Source organism: Mustela putorius, unplaced genomic scaffold (assembly GCF_011764305.1).
Source record: "Mustela putorius furo isolate JIRA1106 unplaced genomic scaffold, ASM1176430v1.1 tig00003869_pilon_pilon_pilon, whole genome shotgun sequence".
Classification (NCBI taxonomy): domain Eukaryota; kingdom Metazoa; phylum Chordata; class Mammalia; order Carnivora; family Mustelidae; genus Mustela; species Mustela putorius.
This window is the reverse complement of record NW_025422021.1, coordinates 22,687,430-22,709,483: the sequence shown is the minus strand read 5'-3', so window position 1 is coordinate 22,709,483 and position 22,054 is coordinate 22,687,430. Positions and strand designations below refer to the sequence as shown.

Sequence of the window (22,054 nt, the reverse complement as noted above, 5' to 3'; positions counted from 1 at the left end):
CAAAATGATTCCTTTAACACTCAAAATAATGAGAGGTGCCAAACTGGAACAAATGGCCTATGAAAACCTCTGCAGCCCAACGATCCCTTGGGGACCCCTCAAGCTTTCTGTGGAGAATGCTTCTCCCCCCAGCTCCATGGCTTTGAATGTGTGGGATGAGGACTCCTTCTCATGCCAAGGAGATGGCACATGGTATCACACCCTTAATAATTACAGAGAAATCAGCAACTGCATTCACTCTACTACACTGGTTCCTTTTCCTGGTTCTTCTACTCAACCCCAAGATTCTGTGGCCGTGGTGAATATCTCCCGAAACATATATACTTCTCTACGGTTTCCAGAACCAAAGAGTCAAAATACCAGAATATGAAAGGTGTAGTTTAAATAGATCATAGCAATACTAGCTGTGGTGGTTTAAAAATACGTCCTCAAGTTCCTTAAAACGTCTCCCTTCTGGAGGTGAAACTCAATTCCCCATGCCCTGAGTGTGGGCTGGACAGTCACACAGACCACGGCAGAAGTGAGCAGAGATCTTCAAAATTAGGACATAAATGGCACCATGGCTTCCTCTCTGCTCGCTCTCTCAGTTCTCTGGTGTTATGAGGACACTCACGCAGCCCTGTGGAGAGGTCCCCAAGACCTGGGACTGAAGCTTCCTGCCACCAGCCATGTGACTAGAACCATCCTGGGAGTTCCTTCAGCACTGACGAAGCCTTTAGATGCTTGCAGCTCTAATCACCAGCTTGAGTGTGTAACCCCTACAAGAGATCCTGAGCCAGAACCAGAGGGCATAGTCATCCCAAGATTACTGACCCTCAGATAACGACATAGAATAACAGATTTGTGTTATTTTAAGCTGCTAAATTTTAGAGGTAATATGTTACCCAGTAATAGATAATTATCATGCTACCTAAAGAGGTAAAACAACCAAATGCAATGTGTAAACCTTGGCTGAATTCTTGTTTGAGAAAACTAGGAAAATCTGAAAATGGACATTAAATGCTATTAAACAATTATCAATAGTTGTAGGTGCTATAAACTGTGATTATGCAGAAGGCATATTTTGAAGTATTTAGGAGTAAAGTGTTGTGATGTCTGTAACTTATTTTCAAATGTATGAGTAAAGACAGATGTACGCCTACATATAAAGCAAATATAGCAAAAGTTTAACAATTGTTGAATCTAGGTGTTGTGCATATGATCATTAAACTTACTACTCTTTCAGTCATTTTCTTTGAATTTTTTATAATAAAAAGTTAGAAAAATAAATAGAATACTGGTATTTCTGCAGTATCAATAACAGAACATGATTTCAAATGAAGGATCCTTAATTTCTGGGTATAAAGTGACACACAAATGACGGTATCATCGGAGCTGTCTTCGGTACGAAGAAACTATCCCCTGAATAGTATGACCTTAACACAGATTTTTGTACAAATCCGTATGTCTAATTGGAAGGCTACAGGCCAAAAGAAAGAAAAATGAATAATTAGTTGGACTTACTGAAAAACACCTCTGACTCCCTATCAAGCCCTATAACCAAAGCCAACAACGTCCTCTATTTTCCATCTCCCCTAAACCTCTGTACTATAATAGCAGTGACCATCTGATGCTTACTATTTGCCAAGCAAGTATAATAATTTCTGAATTTTACAGGAACCATGTGATTGATTTTGAGTAACATGAATAATACTCGGGCACATAATGAACATTTGAAGCAATACTGAAGTAGAGTGCAGAGTGGCGAATGTTAAAGTGTTCCTAGCTAAGCCCCCCAAACGAGTAGAAGTGGTCCTGCACTCTGGGCAGATAAACAGATTAAAATATCTGCAGAGATATACGGGGTGATAACTGGGAAAGCCAGGATTCAAGTTCAAATCACCCTGCTCCAAAAGCCAGGGCATGGCCATAAAAGTCCTCTACATCACAACTAAAACTACCCACAAAATACTTTAGAGCCATACCCTTTCAACGCTATCCTAAATATTTTTCTTCTCACACTTGCAAAATACCGTAAAATAATTCTCAGCATGAATACAAAGACTTTAAAGAATTTCAAAAGAAATACATTTTCTGGACGTGTCAAATCCTTTGTCTAAAAAATAAGAATAAATTTCATCATGTATATACAAGAACTAATACTGTCCAAACCTTTATCAGCCTCACAATGACTACAATGATATGAATATAATATAAACCATGTTTTAATCAAATAGAGCGAGGACTCTCCATAGTCCACTGAAATGAATAACCAATATTACAATTCAGTTCTCATTAGTGTAATTATTCAGCCAATATCCAAGTTGACTATGGTTTTCTATACAGTGTCACTACAAATGAAAATAATCTTATTTATAATGCAATTAAAGCTACACTGAGCATTACCCTAACACCACAGAAATGAGATATCCCAGCAGGGCAAACTGTGAATTTGTTGCAGAATATTTTTCTTCTTTCTTGACTGATAATTTTGCCATGGTTACAGAAAAACAACTTTAGAAGCCATTTTTAAGATGAACTCATTCCAGAGGTTTTCGGGTTTTGTTTTGTTTTTTTTAAAGATTTTATATATTTATTTATTTGGGGGGAGAGAGAGACTGGTGGGAGAGGGAGAGAGAGTCTCAAGCAGACTCCACACTGTCCTTGGCACAGGGCTCCATCCCACGACCCTGAGATCATGACCTGAGCCAAAACCAAGAGTCGACACTTAAGCGACTGAGCCACCCAGAGGCCCCTCATTCCACAGGTTACTTAATTGTGTACCTACTTTGTGTAAATGCTACAGACTACGGGTTGCTGCTGAGAGTGGGCGGTCAGGAACTGACTAAAGGAGCAATTCACCTGGAAGTGACTTTCCAAGATCATGCGAAGGTCTGAATTTCAAAAGACATTTGGATTTTACAGCATTTGTCAGAACTCTGAGAATGTATTACTTAAGATTTGTTTATTTTGCATAAAACTGAAATTTTACCTGGAGGGAAAAAAGTTAACAAACAACAGACTCCAGTGCACGACACCATGGTATACACGCTCAAGTCTTGAGAAGAGAGGGCTCTTTCCTCTGTCATTCACTTGGGGACATATCAATGATTAAAGGCAGACTGATGAGTAGGGAGGCAGGGATATGGGACAAAGCTTGAGAACAGTAAAATGTTGATGGGAGAATCTAGGTAGTGGGTATACTCACTGGGAAGTTCTTTCAATTTGCCTGCAGGCTTGAAAGTCTTCATAACAGGATGTTAGGGGATGGGGCATGGATGTGACCTAGCTAACCAACAGAATAACAACAAATGTAAAAACTGTATTAAAAAAAATATTTTTAAAACCTTACCCAAATCTGCTATGCAACACTGTCCATTCTTCTTAACCAGGATGTTTTTGCTCTTTAAATCCCGATGAGCAATGGCTGGCTTCCCTTGGGTCCCAAATATCTCTATGTGCAAATGCGCGAGACCACTAGCTATAGACAGCACTATTCGCAGGCAGCTAACAGTATCCAGAGTAGTGAGCTGAAGATAGTCGTACAAGGAACCCATTTCATGATAATGTGTGATTAACCACAACTGGGTACTGGAGTGTCTTGATGTCATGTCTGAAGCAATAAAACCTGGAGAGAGCAAGAACAAAATTAGCAGACATGTAAGAATTTCACATTATAACTCTTAGTATAAGGAGATAGTGACCCATACAACAGATGACACCTGTAACAAAAAATAACCAAACTAACCAACTGCCATGAAAGGTTTACAGAGGCATCAACAGAAAAACATAGTACTCTTCCTACTTCCATAAAAAGGTACTTCTAGGGGCACCTGGGTGGCTCAGTGTGTTAAAGCCTCTGCCTTCAGCTCAGGTCATGATCCCAGGGTCCTGGGATTGAGCCCCACATCGGGCTCTCTGCTCAGCAGGGAGCTTGCTTCCTCCTCTCTCTCTGCCTGCCTCTCTGCCTACTTGTGATCTCTGTCTGTCAAATAAATAAATAAAATCTTTAAAAAAAAAAAAAAAGGACTTCTAATGAGCAGGAAATGTCAATATTCATTTTCATTATATATAATCCTTTAGAAAGGTTTTATGTTGCGTTACAATTCAGATAGGAATAATATCTTTGTGTTTATCTGTAATGATCATATCAAACTCTTTATCATGTTCATTTTCCAAGCTCAGATTATTCATCAGCCACCCAAAAAGAATAAAAAACATAAAATCTAAAAACCTGTGTTCCAGTATTGACTTTGCCTGTAATTTGCTGTATAATACTGGGCAACTCATTTAGGTTCTCTGGGTTATCTCTGTTCAGATGTAAGATAAACGGATAAGTTCATATGACATGATTGACTACTCATCAAATAAAAAAGAAACCAAATATAATAAGCATCTGTGATGCTCTTTGTCAGTCACACAAGAAAACTGAGATGATAGTGTCTGTTGGCCAGAAAAGCAGACAGATACAAAAAGCAAAAATTACAATATCATGTAATGAATACGATGAAAACTACTGTTAGATCTGCAAAGGGCACCATGTATCCAGAATAGGGAATCCTAATAATTCAGATGAGATGTTCCAACAGGCTTCTATCAAGAAGCAATAACTGAAGCAGTCTTGAAAAGAAGTGAGGGATGACAGATGCCAAAAAGGAACCTTGAGCAAACTGAATGAACTTTAGAACTTCCCAGCCTACGAAATAAACTGTGATGTATGTGCTTGTCTCTCCTACTGCAGACATGCTTTCCACCTGCTCACTTGTGCATTCTCTCTCTCTCTCTCTCTATATATATATAGTATATGTTATGTATATAATATACATTGAATATTCTCTATGTTGATACATGTATATAAAATATACACACCTAATGGTCATACTTACAAGTAGTGACATCTGGGACTTATAAATAAAAGAATATTTAAAAAAACAACAACAACAACAACAACAAACCAGACAGACATGGCTTAAGGCAGGATTAAAAGCCTTGTGCGAAGATCCCGGAAAACAGAAATAGGCAGAACATCCCTCACACTTGCACAGAGTGTGATAGAAAGTTTGTGCTGCTCTCATACACATTTTCTCACAAGAATTTTCTCAATACACCAGGAATACAGATATCATTATTCTCAGTTTATAAGTAATGAAAGTGCTGCTAGGAAATGCCAAATCGCGTATCTGTTAAGTTGTCGTTGATCCCAAGTTTGGTGCTAGCCATGTGGACACACCACAGCTCGTACGGGAAACTCTGGGAACAAAGAAAAGGTCCCCTATTTGACTGTTGTCATCAACAATAGAAGCAACTAGTACTTACTGGGACTAACAAAGTGCCAGGCACAATTCTTCTAGACACTCTGCACATAATCCAACACTCACACAGGAAGGAAGCAGAGGACAGCACTGACATTAAGGCTAGTAATGGTCCCTGGCAGCCCAGCTCCAGAACCCATACTCTTAACCACTATGCCATACCGCCCCCAACGGGGGGCTCTGACTTCTACTCAGAGAAAGACAATGTGACACCTGTATCCATTGGACATCTGTGAAGTGAACAAAGCAATGTCTCCACACCTTGATCCCCTACCTCTCTTTTTCTTGCCCTCCAAGCCAGTTCTCAGGGGCAGCCTCAGACTCTCACTCCTTCCCTCGCTCCAATATGTCTCTGTGGCCCCACAGTGACTTCTCTTGGGGCCCTTTGCTGCCGTAACACGAATAATCAAAATGCATACTCAGATATTAGTTATTCCTACTAGAAAAGATGTTTCTACTTTATCATTTTAAACCAAATGGTATTAATCATTAATGAGATTTTCAAAAATAAATATCCTAAACTATAAGTACCACTCAAAAGAAATTAAATTACTGTTGTGTATTTATGTAGCCTCTACTGATTTCTCTGCCCAAGGGAAAGCAGCCTCTGATTAAATAAATAGATAAATAACAAACAAATGTTTATTCTCTCACCTTCCCTAAGCCCCTTAGGTCTTAGAGAAGGATTCTGTCTGTCCCGTTAATTACGCTCTAGACCTTCTGGAAAAATGACTTTTTAATAGGCAGGACTTATTTTTTAACTATCTATCTCCCAAGTGTGAATTACAGAACTATGTTTGTTTCAGAATGCCAGGGCATTTTTATGGAATTTTTGCATTTTCCATCAAAGCACTCTCCTGTTAGTGAAGGCTGAACAGAACAGGTACTTCTAAGTTGGAAGGCTGGCACAGCCACTGGATGTGTTCACAATGGGGAAAGAAAGTGTTTAGAGTAAAAATCTCTTATTTAACAGCCCAGGTCATCCTCCCAGGCTCCTCAGGAAGGAAAATAAAACCCAAAATCGTTAGTGAGGTCATCCGTAGCCCCTGTGAGCCTCTCCCTGGTGACTCTCCCAGGAACCAGGCAGCTAGGACAGCTGAGGACTGAGGCCACCACAGGGGGGCATGGGGGCTGCAGAGCGCTGGGCCCCGGAGCTGGACCGCTGAGTGCCAAGACGGGCTCCGCCATTCCCGAGCTGGGTGATCTCACACACGTCATATAAAATCTCCACCCTGGTTTCCTCATTTGTAAGATAAGGATAACGTCAGCAGCACCTCCAATGGGTACGGTGAGAACGGAAGAGTTAATCATAGGTATAGCGCTTCATGCGAAGCCTAACACGGGAGGTATCGAGAATAACTGGTTACTGCTATGTTTCAGAATAGCTCAGGGGTCGGTGAAAACCACAACAACCCTGCAGTGTAGTATCTTTTGCGGGTAACTTCCTTTACTTCCCCTTGGGTCTCAGGGAAGTCCGATTAAATGCTCAGGCGCTATCTCTTTAGAGTACAGAGCAGTTCTAGAGAGGGAGGGTGGCAGAGGCTGCACTATTTGACTGTACGTGTATCACTGAACTCTCCACTTCATACGGCTAAAACTGTAAGCTGCATTATTTTACAATCATTTCTTAAAAAGCATGCAAGATGAGACTTTGGAGTAAAATTCTCACATTAACTTGACTCCCTTGGTCTTCGTAATGAGGGAAAGAATGCTCAGAAACATATAACTTTGGCCCAGAGTCACACAGTGGGCATGGTGGAGGTGCTGAGAGTAGAAACCAGCGTCTCCAATCCCCCGACCACTGCTCCTGCCACAAACCAGCACAGCCTCCCCTTACCCCTTTGGCTGTTGACTTCTACACCAGACAGAGCAGAAGAGCTGAAAGCCAAGTCTAGTCATTTGAAAGATACTGTTGTAGGGGGATAAATAATGAGGGCCCAGAGTGTTGTATGTATGCATATATGTGTAAACGTGTGTGTGTGTCACTTGATTTATTTTGAGGGGCTAGAGTTGGTAATACTCCAGGGTGGGCGGGAAATCATGATCTAATATTCGATATAAGATGCTCCTTTGATAGAAAAGAAAAAAGGTCACAGAAAACCTTAGTCTCTAAATACAGAAAACTGGCAAAGCAAGGAAAGAACTGTAACCAAGTTTAGCCCCCCAAAACTGAAACCAATGAAAACAGACAAACAAAAAACTGGTGCATTTCTATGGGCTTTCTTTTTTCAAGATTTTATTTATTTATTTGACAGAGATCACAAGTAGATCACAAAGAGAGAGGAAGGGAAGCAGGCTCCCTGTGAAGCAGAGAGCCCGATGCGATGCGGGGCTTGATCTCAGGACCCTGAGATCATGACCTGAGCAGAGGGCAGAGGCTTTTAACCCACTGAGCCACCCAGGCGCCCCTCTATGAGCTTTCTTTTTAAAGTCAAAAGAACTACACAATGAAATCAGTCCATACAGCTGTAAGTATGATGAGGGTAGAAAGACCTCAGAGATACAGAATTTCCCAGGATCATTGGGTAATAAGAAATGAACAGTGTTTTGCCCTCGGTGGTCACACTAAGGGAACCTCACTTCTCACGTGAATCATGTTATGAAGGTGACTTTTCAAATCTCTTTTATGATTAAATCCAATTTAATAAATATTTACTGAGCACCTAGTATGTGCAAGGTACTGTCCTCAGTACTGCATGTGGTGGCAAAAGCAATGGAAGTGATTCTTGTCCTCAGTGACAATGGGAGGATATCATGGTTCATTTAAGTCAAGGGCACAGATAAAGTGACTATTTGCACGGCCCTGTAGTATCTAGTGCATTTTGCTCAATGAACCTGTGAGCCCATGAGAATGAGAAGGGGTGCCTGAACATGCCCTTCCTTTAATGAATCCCAGACCCCCCATACTTCTTCGAGTATGTGCACCTGCAAAGTACGAGCCATTCCACTGTTTAAAGAGAAGTACTCCCTGTACATCACAGCTTTGAACACAACTGACGCTTTCTCTGTGGCTCACCCTGTCTGTCCCAGGGTCAGAGGGAAAAGTGGGGCATTTGGGGTTAATTCTGACTGTGGCTGAATCTTCACCTCATGCTCTCATCATCGAATCCCAACTAGCTAACTACCACATAAAGTACAGAACTGTGGCTAAGAGACACACTGCCCAGTGTGACTCTCAGCTCCACGGTGTGACCTGATGGGTTAACTCATCAGTTACAACTAGAAAAACAAGAGTACCTACGCCCTTATGGCTGTGAAGCTGAAAGGAGAAAATGCACATGACGCACTTAAAGCAGTGCTTACTGCACAGTAATGATCATTGCTGTTCTACATATGCATCTAGCTGTGACATAAGCTTGTGCGATCAGAGTTACAGCACAGCTGCAACATGGGGGTTGGGGGGTGGAGCGGAAAAGCACAAGTAAATCCACTGGGAGAAACTGGAAAGGAACTGAGACTTTTTCATGGAGGAATGCATGGCTGGAGTGTGGGGTGGGGATCATGCATGATCAAGACCACGAACAAAGGCACAGACACCTTAATGTTCATGGCGATCCCAAATAATGGCAGATATCCAAAGTGACTGCCATCTGGAGATATTTGTAGAGAAAATCTAAGACTCCCTGGGACCCCAACAAATAAGGAGTCTGGACAGCCTGGCCTAGAAGTCACCAATGTCAGGCAATGGAAGAGTCATCGAAAAGCACTTTGAGGAGTATCTTGGCTGCGTGCAGTGAAACATAACTCGGGGTAGCAAGATGGACTAGAGGTGGGAGTCCAGCATGGACTGGAGATCAGAGACCAGCAGCAACGACAGGAGCAAGGAGAACTGGGGGACAGCTAGGCCCCCACAGGTAAGACAAGGGGAGAAGACAACAGCAGAAACACACAATTCAAAGATGGAACACATCACCACACTGTTAAAGAGAAACTTTAAGACAACTGTCGAACCATTCTTGGCAGACAACCTGACTCAGGTTTAATACTAAAACAACAGTAACGGGATAGAAATAAATTCTGGCAATGGCCTTCTGATGAACCAAATCTCATCCAATAGCCATGAAGTGGCCAGCACTATCCTATAGAGTCAATTTCTCTATAAACCTTCTATCCACTATTGAAGAGGCCCTCTGGGCAGCATTCATCATACGTGTATTCGCATAAACACCCTGAGAAAATGCTCCAAAACCAGAGAAGTCAAAGGGAACAAGGACCTTCTCATCCCTTATACCTCTACAGCAGAATTTCAGCGGGCTCTTCACAGATTTCACAAATGGTTCTAAGCTTTAGTTTCCAAATTAAAATGGATGCTAAATCCCTCTGTAAATCTGGGCTTTGAAAACCATGCCTAGTTTGAGGGAACGTGCATTTAATTACGATGTCCCTGGGAGCTGTGAATCTCTAGGAAATCGTCCAAAGAGCTTTCTTAGTTTGATTCAATAAATATTCAAAAAGGGTGCGGTAAGTAGAACAACGGATGAAGCCTTGAAGTGAACAATATGGGGTAAATTCTTGTTGCTTAAATAACAACCTACAGAATAAGAATTAGCAATAATGATTTCATTTTCACCATCCAGAGAATCTTCAAACTCAGCTTCTCTGCAGATTTAAACAAGAAATTAGTGTTAAAAGAAAATTGAACATGATATAAATGCTGATGATTCCTATTATCACTTTTCAGGGGAGACTTGCAAATTCACACACACCAAATCGGAGAGGGCAAAGGTAGGTAATTATTTCTTTCTAGATAAAATTAATGAGGGGATTATCTTGGTACTTACCCAAAATATTTTCATGCCTCAGCATCACAGTGTTGTACAATTCTGTTTCCCTGAACCATGACTTCTCATCCCGGGAGGAGAAGATCTTCACGGCGACGTTCTCCCCTTGCCAGCTGCCCCTCCACACCTCACCATACCTGCCTTTCCCTGGGGAGAGCAACACAGAGGTGACACAGGAGGGAGCCAATACATTTCTTGCCCGCAACTCTGGCCCCCTCCCTTTGTGTACTTGACAAAACTTCATCTGGCGCTCTCAATCCCACAACCTTTCGCCTGTGAAGACATACAAAAGTAAGGTGGAACCCGCCCCTCCAGCCACCCATTGTCACAGCAAATTCAACACCCTCAGTATCTACATTGTACAATAACCTGCTAACTATAAGGTTTACAGCTAAATTCCTCTATTACAAGGTATGAAACATGTATGGTTCTCAAAAGCACACAGTTAGTAAAACAAAATGGTACAGAGTATTAGATTCCAATGTGCTGAAAGCCAAAAAAGAAAAAAAAGAAAAAAAAGCACACATAGATAAACTGAGTAGCTGACTGGATCCTTTCTTTCCCTTCTACAAGATCAATGCGGACATTTTCCTGTGAGTCCAAATTTGCAAATTTACATACACATTTATGTTCTTCATAAGGGAGACAATTAAGTTGGAGATCTGTATTCTAAAGGATCCAAAAAAAAAAAAAAACCACACACACACACACAAAACAATGCTGTGGAGGAGACCAACAAGCAACCATTACCTTCCCTAAAGGATTTCTTGGCAGAGGATATATTTCAAAAGAGGATTTGCAGAGTTTTAAAGACATAATCCCAGAACAGTTCTGATTCCTGACATTGGTCATGGGTATTTGCTTGTTAGACAGCCCCTGGGATGCCAGAAGTGGGCCACACCGAAGGGGCCCCTTGGAGAAAGCATTTCCTAAAAACGCGAGGACCCCAGCCTGTGATCTGCTCTGTGGGGTGCGTGCCCTCTCCTGCACCAGCAACACGGCTGTCGGCCTGTCAGTGACATGCTCCTTCCTCCGTTCTTCTCTTTCGTTACAGGGGCGGGTGAGGAGGGAGGCTGGGAGCAGCAGGTAATTACCGCGAGACCATGGGGCTCAACACGGGGTATAATGAGGGTAAAGACGCACGCGGCGCCTAGATAACAATGCAGCGGGAGACCCACCTCACAGGGCAGCAGGGCTCTCCCCCAGGCAAGGGGTTGCTGGGAGTCACGGCTTGTAATCAGCAGCTGCAGCAGCACCTGCACACCCAGGACTACAGCTCTTTGCTCCAAAGCAAAGCCACGAGAACCCAAACATGGAGGAAGAAAGCATGTCGATCCAGGGGATTAGGTCCTGACACAAAATCAAAGCCACTCAGTCTGGACTCCGTCCTGACAAACAATGTCCCTGTGAAATACCAATGACTAATGCAAAAGGAGGTTAAACGTGGCCAGTAAGTCATCACTGTGGGCTGCTGTGAGGTCGCAAAAATCGTATTTAGAGCAGGACTAATTTTAATACCGTCATAGCAAATGCCCGGCATCTGTAGTTCAAGACGAAGGCCAGTGCTAAGACACTACAAAACGGGCCGCCCGAAACAGTATGCTGATCTTTTCCTGCCTCCGGTTACATTCCATCTCTTTATTTTCCCTTTGTCCTCACAGTCTCATTAGGAAGGAGAGAAAAAATATCCCGGAGAATTGTATACATTACTGTAAAGTTGCCTTAAATCTTTTTTTTTTTTTTTTTTTTTTTTTAAGAAAACAGAGATGGATTGTCAGGATAAGTAGACAGATTGAAAATAGAATCCTACTTCAATGGTTTTCAAATGCTTTTAAGTTGTCAAATGCTTTTTAGAAATGCAACCCTATTCAGGAGTTCCTAAAAACAGAAGCAGAACTGCCCAAATGTACAGGGCACGGAGCCCCCCATGGGAATCCATACGGTATCTGAAACTTTGGGGGTTCATGAATCACTATCTGGTAACAACTGGTCTAGTCCAATTTGAACCCCAAATGGTAACACACTACCCAAGCAGTTCATCACACACATTTTTATTCAAGGCTACACCACATGAACACTAACTAGAAGCTACTGAAATGGCATTGCTTTGATGAAAGTCTTTAGCACTGAACCAACAAAATGCTATCATTGAATTTATACTATTTCCAAAAATGCTCAAGAATATCTACACCACCAGAAACAGCATGTGTTTTTTAAAGGTACAACACTATTTTGCCCTTTGGACTCTGGGGTTGGGCTCTGAAAACTGATATGGAGATTGGCTGCCCTGTGCATGGCAAGTGGCCATGGGGGTGAGAGGGCAGGAGAGCAGGGGTAATAAGCAAGATAGGCAAACAGCCCGTCACTGCCTCCTCACTCCTACCCAAACACCCTTGTTCATAAGCAAACTGGATGTTAGGCAGTACAAGAGAATGACCCTGGCTGGTCACAATGGGCACATTGGGGGCGTGTCCATGCGTGTTTGCTCCGCCCACAGTCCACTGAGGAGGAGAAACGTGAGGTGTGGCTCAGAGGCCCAGGGACTGCAGACCCAGAGCAAAGGCAACAGGCTCCTGCTGGTTACCTGTGTGCCTACAGGTGACACCTGCTGCTCGTGCTACACTGCCTAGCCCCTTTCCCACTGTCAGGTCTGGGGATGTCCTGATTTCCAAAAACTCAGAAGGAAAGGTGGGAGAACAGCAGCCCAGTGGTGAAGGCAGGTTATGACATCCAGCTACCTCCCAAAAGCAAAAGAGGGAATGACTGGAGTTGCCAAAAAAAGAAACCAGGAGAACCAGAAAGAGTGTAGAGACACTGCCAACCTATCACCACCCCTCTGGCTGTCCCTATGTGTTGCCCAAAAAGAAATTAATGACAACTATCACGTGACTTGAAAATACCCACCAAATACAAGTAAAAACCAATAAAACTGAGAAACCCCCCCTCCAAAAAGGCATTCTGTACCCTCTTTCCTAGAGGGCAATCAGCAATTTAAAAACAAGCCATAAAAAGGTTACAAAGTTTGACCCAGGAACCCCAACTCCTGGGAATTTATTCTGAGTACTCAAAAGAAAGGTAAGATGCATGCAAAAGCTTTCTCGAGTAGTACTATTACATACAATTCAATGATCATTCAAAAGACCCTCGTTACACAATCTCTTAAAATATTTGTGATGTGTACAGATATATGGAAATGTCTGTGAGCTTAAAACGGAAAGAAGGAACATAAATTGTACACCCATTAAGATTGCATCTCTATATAAACATGTTCCTAGATGGGAAAAATATGAGAGGCCATAGAGAAATGGATACTGCTCTTGTTTAACAAAGCAATTATAAAGGTAGCTTTGGTAAATTTATCTCATTATTTTTAAAGGCAGTGGGAGAGTGAGAGGGCTTGGAGAACCGCCATAGGCAAGTGCGTTGTCCAAACGCCTACTCCCCTCGGATCGCTCAATGTCTCCAGTCAGGAGCAGACATGCTAACTCATTTCTCATGCCTTCCCGTCATCCCAAAAGGTCTACTTGCCACTAAAAGCTTTTGACTAGCCATTCATCATACTAACTAGCGACAGATTCCTTTGACGAGAATTCCAACATGTTGAGGAGTTCTGACGCAAGGCACGGAGACCAGAAACAGAGCCACCCCGTCTCCTGTCATTTCAGGAGCAACAGGCAACATGAGACAGATTTTCCAAGTTCCATGCTGCTTCTAGAGCCACAGTTAACATTGCATTCAACCCACAAAGAAGAGAAAAAAGAATTACCGACACACTCCAACAGCGTGATCTGACGAGCCACTGTTCTTTGTACCAAGAAAGGGAGACCAGAGCCGCTTCCTGATGTGCATGAATGATCCAATAAATCCTGTGGTTCAAGACAAGGAGAAAAAGAAACTACTGAGAAACAGTTCCCAGCTTAAAGTACAAGCATGCATATCATTGTGACTTGCACGGAGACGCCAGTCCTGGACATGCGGCCCATGGGTGTGCATGGACCACTGGAGAAAGAACGGGTTTTCTTAGGAAAACCAGAAGCTAGCCCTTTTTATGATAGGTTTTCCTGAGGGGTAAGTAGTCTTTTCTTGCATCCAGAGTTTTAGAATAAAAACATATATATTAAAAAAAAAAAAAAAGCCTGAGTAGACAAGGTCAAAGATGCAAACTAGAAAGTCCAGGAAGCAGGTCTGAATACAAGGGGAAACAGCAGAAAGAGGAGCACAGAGAACAAAAAGGAAGGGAAGGGCCTTCAAGACCAAGGCCAGGGCATAACTAATCATGTTCTGCTCTGTTCATAGGTATCTGTGAAAGGATTCACTTTCGCCAACATGCCAACTAAGGAACTCTAACAAGGAACAAACAAATCAGGAATAAGGTACAAACAACTCTAATGTTGTTTCTACTGCAAAGACTCCATGGCCACGTGGGTCCTCTGGCTGGTACACTCAAGCAGAGAGGGGTCACCTGGAAGGATTACCCTTTAGGTGGGTGAGGAACAAAAGCATCACAAAACTTAACCTTCAGTGTCATTTTTAGGTGTGAATTATCCACAGATCTGAGAGGGGAAAAAAACCCAGGACTTTCATTTAAAACATAAAACCGTGCCCAAATCTACTTCTAAAAAATCAACATGTTGTGAAAAAAATCTCCAATCAATTCATTCATAAGTTTTCTCTTTTGATTCTCAGTGCAAGCCAAGGAGTAGACGTCTCTTTGCATCAGGAATGGATTGTTTGGAACCCCTGGTATTGTGCCCATGGTGATGGTGGTAAGGTTATAGCAGTGTTGAGCTTATATTCCCCAAAGTTCATTCTTTCCCAGACATCTTAGCTGGCCTGCTAAAGCAATACATTGATTCGTCTGAATTTCATCTTCTTTTACTTACTCCATCACTGTGAAGTACTGTTGATCAGCAAAATTACTAAAATCTGAACATCCAAAGGAAGATATTTAGAATCCTTAAAAACCACAAAATGGATAATCAACAAGAAATTGAACGTTAGATGAAGTAGTTTCACATCTCCCTAACCATCTCTTTTGCTGTACTTTCTTCCCTTTATTCATTCAATTTTTTTGAGAGAATAATTCTGAAAATTAAACAAATGTGGGGTTTTTTTTCATAATATAGAATCATGGTTTTAAATCTAGCTCATAGACTTAAGGCAGGGGGTTGCCATCAGCCGATGACTGACAAACATCGACTTCAACTCCTGAACCCAAGGCTTCTTTTTCAATGCAGGAGGCTGTTCAGCGAGATAGGCTTTGTTGAATAACATAAATGAGCGTATCACTTAAATAAGCAAGTATATATACCAAAAATGATAACTTGTTTTAAACAGTGTTCTTTGCTATGATTGTTATCGCGATATACTGTCCTCTAACATGATTGAGTGGAGAAGACAATTCTGGTATACACTCCCATTCCTCCACCAAAGTGACAGAAGCTATTCAAACAGTGATTCACACTAGATATTCCTATCATTAGCCATGGAGGTTAGCAGTTCTGCGGAAACGGAGTTCTGACTGATTGACTTTAGAACCTCAGGATTCAGCCTCATATCTTGCTCCTAACTCAATAAACTCATTGAGTTTTCCTTAATATGGGAAAGAAACGTCTAAGTACATTTCAAATGAAAAGCTATATTTCTCGGGGTGCCTGGGTGGCTCAGTGAGTTAAAGCATCTGCCTTCGGCTCAGGTCATGATCTCAGGGTCCTGGGATCGAGCCCTGCATCGGGTTCTCTGCTCAGTGGGGAGCCTCCTTCCCTCTCTCTCTCTTGCCTGCCTCTCTGCCTACTTGTGATCTCTCTCTCTCTCTGTCAAATAAATGAAACCTTGGGCAGGGGGGAGCTGTATTTCTCTACTTTGGGAAGCAGAGTGTCCTCATCTCCTCTCTTCCCCAGTTCTGCCATACCATGATCTAAATAGGGAGGTAAACGGAAAAAAACAAGGTTCCTTCCTGGTTTTGTTTGTTTGTTTTTTGGTTCCTTCCTGGTTTTTATACAAAAATGTATGCTTGACTGGAGGCCCAAGGATAGGGAAGGCAGGAGGATGGGCTATTTCTCAGCCTGTATCAGCCACCACCAAACGTTTTAACAACTCGCCAAGATTGGTCCAAGAACAGCACCTGAGCTACAGAGATCGGTGAGGGTGAGTCTTCTCCAGTGGAGAGGAAGCTGGAGAGCAGGCTCGCCTGCAGACCTTCCACAAACTCATAAGCTTGTCGTCTAGCAGACCAAGACTTAATAGGAGATGATCTTAGCTGATGCATGACCATGACATCAAATAACACTGGATCCCATTAGAAAGTTATATACCTGGATGGTCCTCCATCAAATATGACAAGGAGAGTCCTGACTGGGTATCAGCATGTCTTTAACACCTCACGCTCCCTAATCTTCACCTTTTTCAGAGAAGGCATCAGACTCAGCCTAGGATCGTTTCAGAATGCTATTATCACTTCTTTCTTTTGCACATTATTGTAACCTATTTATAGCAAGTGGTTCCCTTTTCTCACTTAAAGTTTAAGTTTCTTCCACATTAACACTTGACAATTTTTAAAAGTTAAAAAAAGAAAGACACTTTTTCATGTGATTTTACCACTGAACAATATGCAAAAGAATAACTTGAAAACATATGAATCCAATGGTGTCTGACCCTGAGCTGTCTGTGAGGGTAGCTGCTAGCCACGTATTGACTTTTAGCAAGTGAAATGTGGTTAGTCTGAGCTGATATATGCTGTGAGTTTAACATATGTACCATATTTTAAAAACTTAGTTCAAAAAAAAATAAAAAGAATGTAAAACAGCACATTCATAATTCTTTCTGACTGATGATTATATGCTAAAATGGTAACTATATACATTAGATCAAATATGCTGTTAAAATTAATATCACCTACAGTGGGGGTTTTTAAACTTTTTTTTAAGTGGCCACCAGAAAATTTAAAATTACAGATGTGGCACACCTATTTCTATTGGACAGCACTGATTTAACCAAACGACTACCTCCACAAGGGGGCAGCACAGGAGCGTGCAAAGTTTAACAGCAGCTTTTTTGGATGTCAAATTTTAAAGTCTTAAATTACAGGGTGTTAAAATAATCTAGAAGGGAAAGTGATTTTAATATTAAGCAAAGGTGCTTTTTTTGAAAGCACTTATATTGCTAAAAATAGAGTAACTGAGTTACTCCAAGCCCCACCCCTCCCCTCTGCCCCCCAATGATTATAGGCAACCATTCTCCTCACCTTTCCCTTACTCCCAAAAGAAAAACAACTACCAAGAATCTACTAAAAAAAATCCCCTCCCTTACTGAACACAAATGTCTGTCTAAAAAATGTTCTCACATATGGGAGACTAAACACAGGCCAACACAGGCTTGCCTAGGACACAAGTGACCAGTGGTACATGTGCACACTGTCCAGCCCCCGCTACTAGTTAGCATTTCACGATGGAAAGAAGAAAGCATGTTTCACCATCTTTGTTATGCTTGGGATTCCCTGGGGTCTCAAACTCACTGCTAAAGTGCTGTCTCCAACATTGGTGGTGATGAGCCCTTCGATGGTGCCGTACTCCACATCTCTGGGATTGAGGCGTTCTTGGTTGCGCCTTTTAAATTTTCGGAGAGCGACTCCCAGGAGGCAAGCTAGAAGGCATACTGCAAATACTACGGACAGAATAATGAGGCCGACCTCCAAGTGGAAATTCTGTGTTCCAGGAAAGGATTTCCCTGGAGATGGGGGAGAAAAGGAATGCAATTGGCTGTAAGGATCACGGTTTACTTATTATTTAGCATAACTGATACCTAACAAGTAGCTCCTGAGCCTGACCACCTGGTCTCCTAAGTCACGAACTGTTAAAAACTAAAATATTTCCTAATACCCAGCCAATGGCCTGGTCATTTGAACCATTATTCATTCAGGCACAACCAGAGTTTGAAAAACTCTACCGAGAACCAACCACATTAGCGCACGTAGGTGGAAGTATGTTTATGATACAAAGTACTTCACAAGTCCCTGGTACTACTCTTCTTAACACAAATTCAATCGTAGGAATGTTTTATCCTGAGCCCTTACAGACAGAGATGATGCTATGATACTCCTATAAGAAAGTGCTGAGTTAAAAACAAATTACCCAATCTGTGGTCTCTCTCCTCAGTGTATCTTGGATGTCTACCACTGAATTCTCATTGATCTTTCCACATCACGATTTCTGCCTGGGAACCGATTCATTCATCTGTTCTTTTCCTCACTTATTCAATATTCACTTGCTCAAAACATTCATTCACTGATTCACTCGCTCGCCTAATCACTCATTCACCCCCTTGCTCGGCATTATCGCGTTACCCATTCAAACAGCCATGTATTCGCTCCAACACTCACATACCACTCGGGCAAATATACACAAAGACTTTCTACTTGCCTAGGGAGTTAAACAAAAAAATCTCTTGGTTGGATAGTGATGGTCCATAATTAAAAGGTCCCCAACCAATAACCATCTCTGAATGTCAGACCCCTTAAGACACGGCGTCACCAAAAGCTCCATTCTTCCCCACACAGGCCTTTTCCACGTCTCTGCCGCCTTCCACAATCCACAATCCTTCCACAAGCCTGACAGCCTTTATACATTTCTTTTAACTTTCCGAATCCAAATTAATCAACGACTTGGCACATAATACCCCATGGTACATGTCATTTGTACGATAAAGTGTAAAACTAATTATATACAACATTAAATTATAAATATGGTGCCTCCCTAATTGAATTAGAAATTCCTTAAGTCGAGAAAATAAATTTCCTCTTACAACTCCAAGTCTTACAGAGTGTTCTACAGATTAGGAACTTTCCGTACTGTAGGTACAACTCCTGCGTCAGTGCAGATAATTCTTCATGGCCATCCACTCCATTAATTACAATTTAATTCACAAAGGTTAAGAGAAAAGTTCATCCCATCAAGTACCCTTTTAGTTTTAGCCATTTAAACACTTAATCTCTCTTTTAAAAATCTTCTTGTATTATTCAACCCCATTTGCATATCAGAATTAACATTTTCTATATGCCTTCCGGTCATCACCATAACTGAAATACCGCACAGCATAACCTCCTACCGGTTTTTTTTTTTTTTTTTTCTGTCTCTCCCCCTGCTAGCTGACATTTCTGGCCCTGGGTGATCCTAGGAGCCTCTCCCAGTCCACTTTTTTGGTTTGTTTCTTCTTTTCGGAGTGCAAAATTAAGTACTTTTAAATTTAAGCCAATTAAAAATGTACAATAGGTTAAGAGAATCAACTGGCTTGGATGAGTCTACAAAGACTAAGGAACATTATTATTTGCAGGGACTTCGAGATAGCAAATTGGGGCTCATTTTATGGGGTAACCGCTCCAGAGCGAGACTAAATTCCCCTGGATATGGAATCCATATGAATACAACATAAAGAAGATGCCACATAAACTACAAGGTTCATGTGAAATCTGACCCAGCTTCAAGACTCAGTGACGGTTCACTGGGAAATCAGATATGGGAGCAAAGGTTAGTGAGGCTTTGTCTCTTTCCTCATAAAGAAGAAAACCTATTCCACTCAGCCACCAGAGTCTTATGTTCCAGTTTCCTTCCTACACGCTTAACATAGAGATAAATATTTACCAAGCCGAACTGTTTCTGAAATTATGACATCATGGCTCCTGAACAGAGAAAGGAGCCATTGGCCTGCACACGACGACCAAGAGAGATCTAGTCAACCAAACCATCCCCAAGATGGCCATTACCTTGCTCCCTTACCCAAAGATATCTATACTCCCTTTAGATTCCAAAAGGCCATACCTTTCCCTTCCTCACCTAGAGCTATCTTTCTTCTCACTCCTGGCCTCTAGTTTAAAGAGTAGGAGGAAAGCCTTGTGGCTACTTCCATCTTTAACCCACACAGAATCAGAACACCACCAACGGAAACCCTTGATCTAGAAATAGAAAAGTCCATGGGAACCTTTAGTGGGCAGCTGGGCCGTGATGTTCCTGTTACACCAGTCCCCTTGGCAGCACTCCACAGCTTGGCCGGGCGATGGCGGGGTCTTACAGGTCATCTTCCCCTGCTCATAGACTTGGAAGCAGCCTTTCTGGTAGACATGGAAGCCGTCATTTATGCTCAGTGAGGAAAAGCACTGCTGGCCTTCACAATGGTCCTCACTCCCGCAGGAGAGGCCTTCACACACACACATGTAAAGTTTGGGGTTCACCTTGGGCTTCTCATCTGCAAAGGAGCAAGAACAAAGAAAAGAAAATCACTACACAGGTTTTATTCCCATTAGGCGAACAAGACCGTTTCTCCAAGACCATTACAATACATTTACCAACAGAAAGTCAGGCCAAGCATCATCGTTGGCTGTTATGTCCACATTCTGTTATCTTTTACCTCTCACTTGACCAACCACCAAATAATAATCACCTCTCAATATGAGTACATTTATCTGAACTGTGTACTCTTTTAGATCATACCAGGCCGAAGAATGGTTATCATGGACCTACAGGCTTCTGACAATGAACTTTCCCCACTGTGGCTTTCACGTTACCTTTGGCCTGATGGGCTCTCACATCCCAATTCTCTCGCATCAAAATGAAATGTTCTGGGGCACCTGGGTAGCTCAGTCAGTTAAGAGTCTGCTGCCTTGGACTCAGGCCATGACCCCAGGGTCCTGGGATTGAACTCCATATGGGGCTCCCTGCTCAGTCAGGAGCCTGCTTCTCCCTCTGCCTGTTGCTCCCCCTGCTTGTGCTCTCTCTGATAGATATATAAGTAAATAAATATCTTTTAAAAATAAAAAAAATAATAATAAAATATTCTTCCAGAACATAATGCTTATCAACTTTATGTTTAAAAAAAAAAAAAAAGCCTCCTAAATATATGGCAATTGTTAATATCAGTTCCTGGTAACTCTGTACTAATCTATCAACCAGTAATAGAAGGAATGCTGGTGTTCCCGCCGTTATCTGTAATTTACCAGTATAATCGAGAGTTTCCAAGGATGCAGCCTCTAATTACAAATATCTCTTACCAATATTTGCAGCCAGATGCCTAGACTAATTTTTCAATACTAGTAACACTGAAGTTTTCATGTTCATTACAATGGAAATTCATAGCTGCTTCCACATTTTGAACTGGCAGAAAAAAACTGGCACTGATTATTGAAGATAAGGGTGCAAGGAGTCAGAGGGCACAGAACAATGTTTTAACAGTAAGGAAAGGGGCAGGACCACAGGAGCAGTCCACACCTGGTGGGTCCAAGGTGTGGTGGAAAGAGGCAACAATGTATCATCCATGAGAGAAGCACATCTGATCAGACCCCCTAATTATCTTCTTCAGGAAACACTCATTTGCAGTCTAATTCTTCAGACCATTCTTTCTTTTCCCTTGCCTGGTCAGTTCAGACTTGCTGGTCCCAACAGTTTGCACTAGTCAGGAAGGAAAGTGCAGACAGGACGTAAACAGCCAAGTCCTGGAGGTTCTGAAGCAGCGTTCATATAAAGATATGCAGCTTGCAGAAGCTCGCTCCGAAGGCCTCTGGCACAGATTGACTGCCTTCTAATTCTTGAACCCCCTGCAGCAGGTCTGTGAGATAACTGCTTCTTTCTTAAAATAACAGGTCGGGTGGCTGTGCTTTCAAGAGGAGACCTTAAGGTAAGGTCTTTGAAAATGTCAAGTTCATTTACCCAGATTTGTGTGGGTGTGTGTAGAGACGTGGGTTATCTCAAAAAGAGAAAAGTGTTCTTAATCTTTCTTCTTCCCTCTTCAAAGAAGTGAAAAATAGTTCACTACCCACTGTAATGTGGGTGCCTCATCCCACAGAGTAAGTGCATACAGACACACAGACACAAGCCTTCTATTTATAATTGACTTGCTCGTTCTTTTGAAAACCACAAGGGGCTCATCCAAGAGCAAAGACATGCCTGAAAGCAGGAAATCCAAAATAGCCGCTGACAGTGTGTGTATGTCACCAGT

General features: G+C 42.0%; 1 protein-coding gene across 2 annotated transcripts in view; it reads right to left on the bottom strand.

The window, feature by feature from the left end:
- ACVR1 (activin A receptor type 1) overlaps positions 1-22,054 on the bottom strand; it is a 127,831-nt gene that overhangs the window by 20,643 nt on the left and 85,134 nt on the right. For both annotated transcript variants that reach the window (XM_045066929.1, XM_045066930.1), the window contains exons 4-8: positions 20,045-20,308; positions 17,586-17,797; positions 13,839-13,938; positions 10,073-10,219; positions 3,332-3,607 (exon numbers count right to left, since the gene is read on the bottom strand). In XM_045066929.1, coding sequence (XP_044922864.1) covers positions 3,332-3,607; positions 10,073-10,219; positions 13,839-13,938; positions 17,586-17,797; positions 20,045-20,308 — 999 coding nt within the window. The remainder of the gene's footprint in view (positions 1-3,331; positions 3,608-10,072; positions 10,220-13,838; positions 13,939-17,585; positions 17,798-20,044; positions 20,309-22,054) is intronic.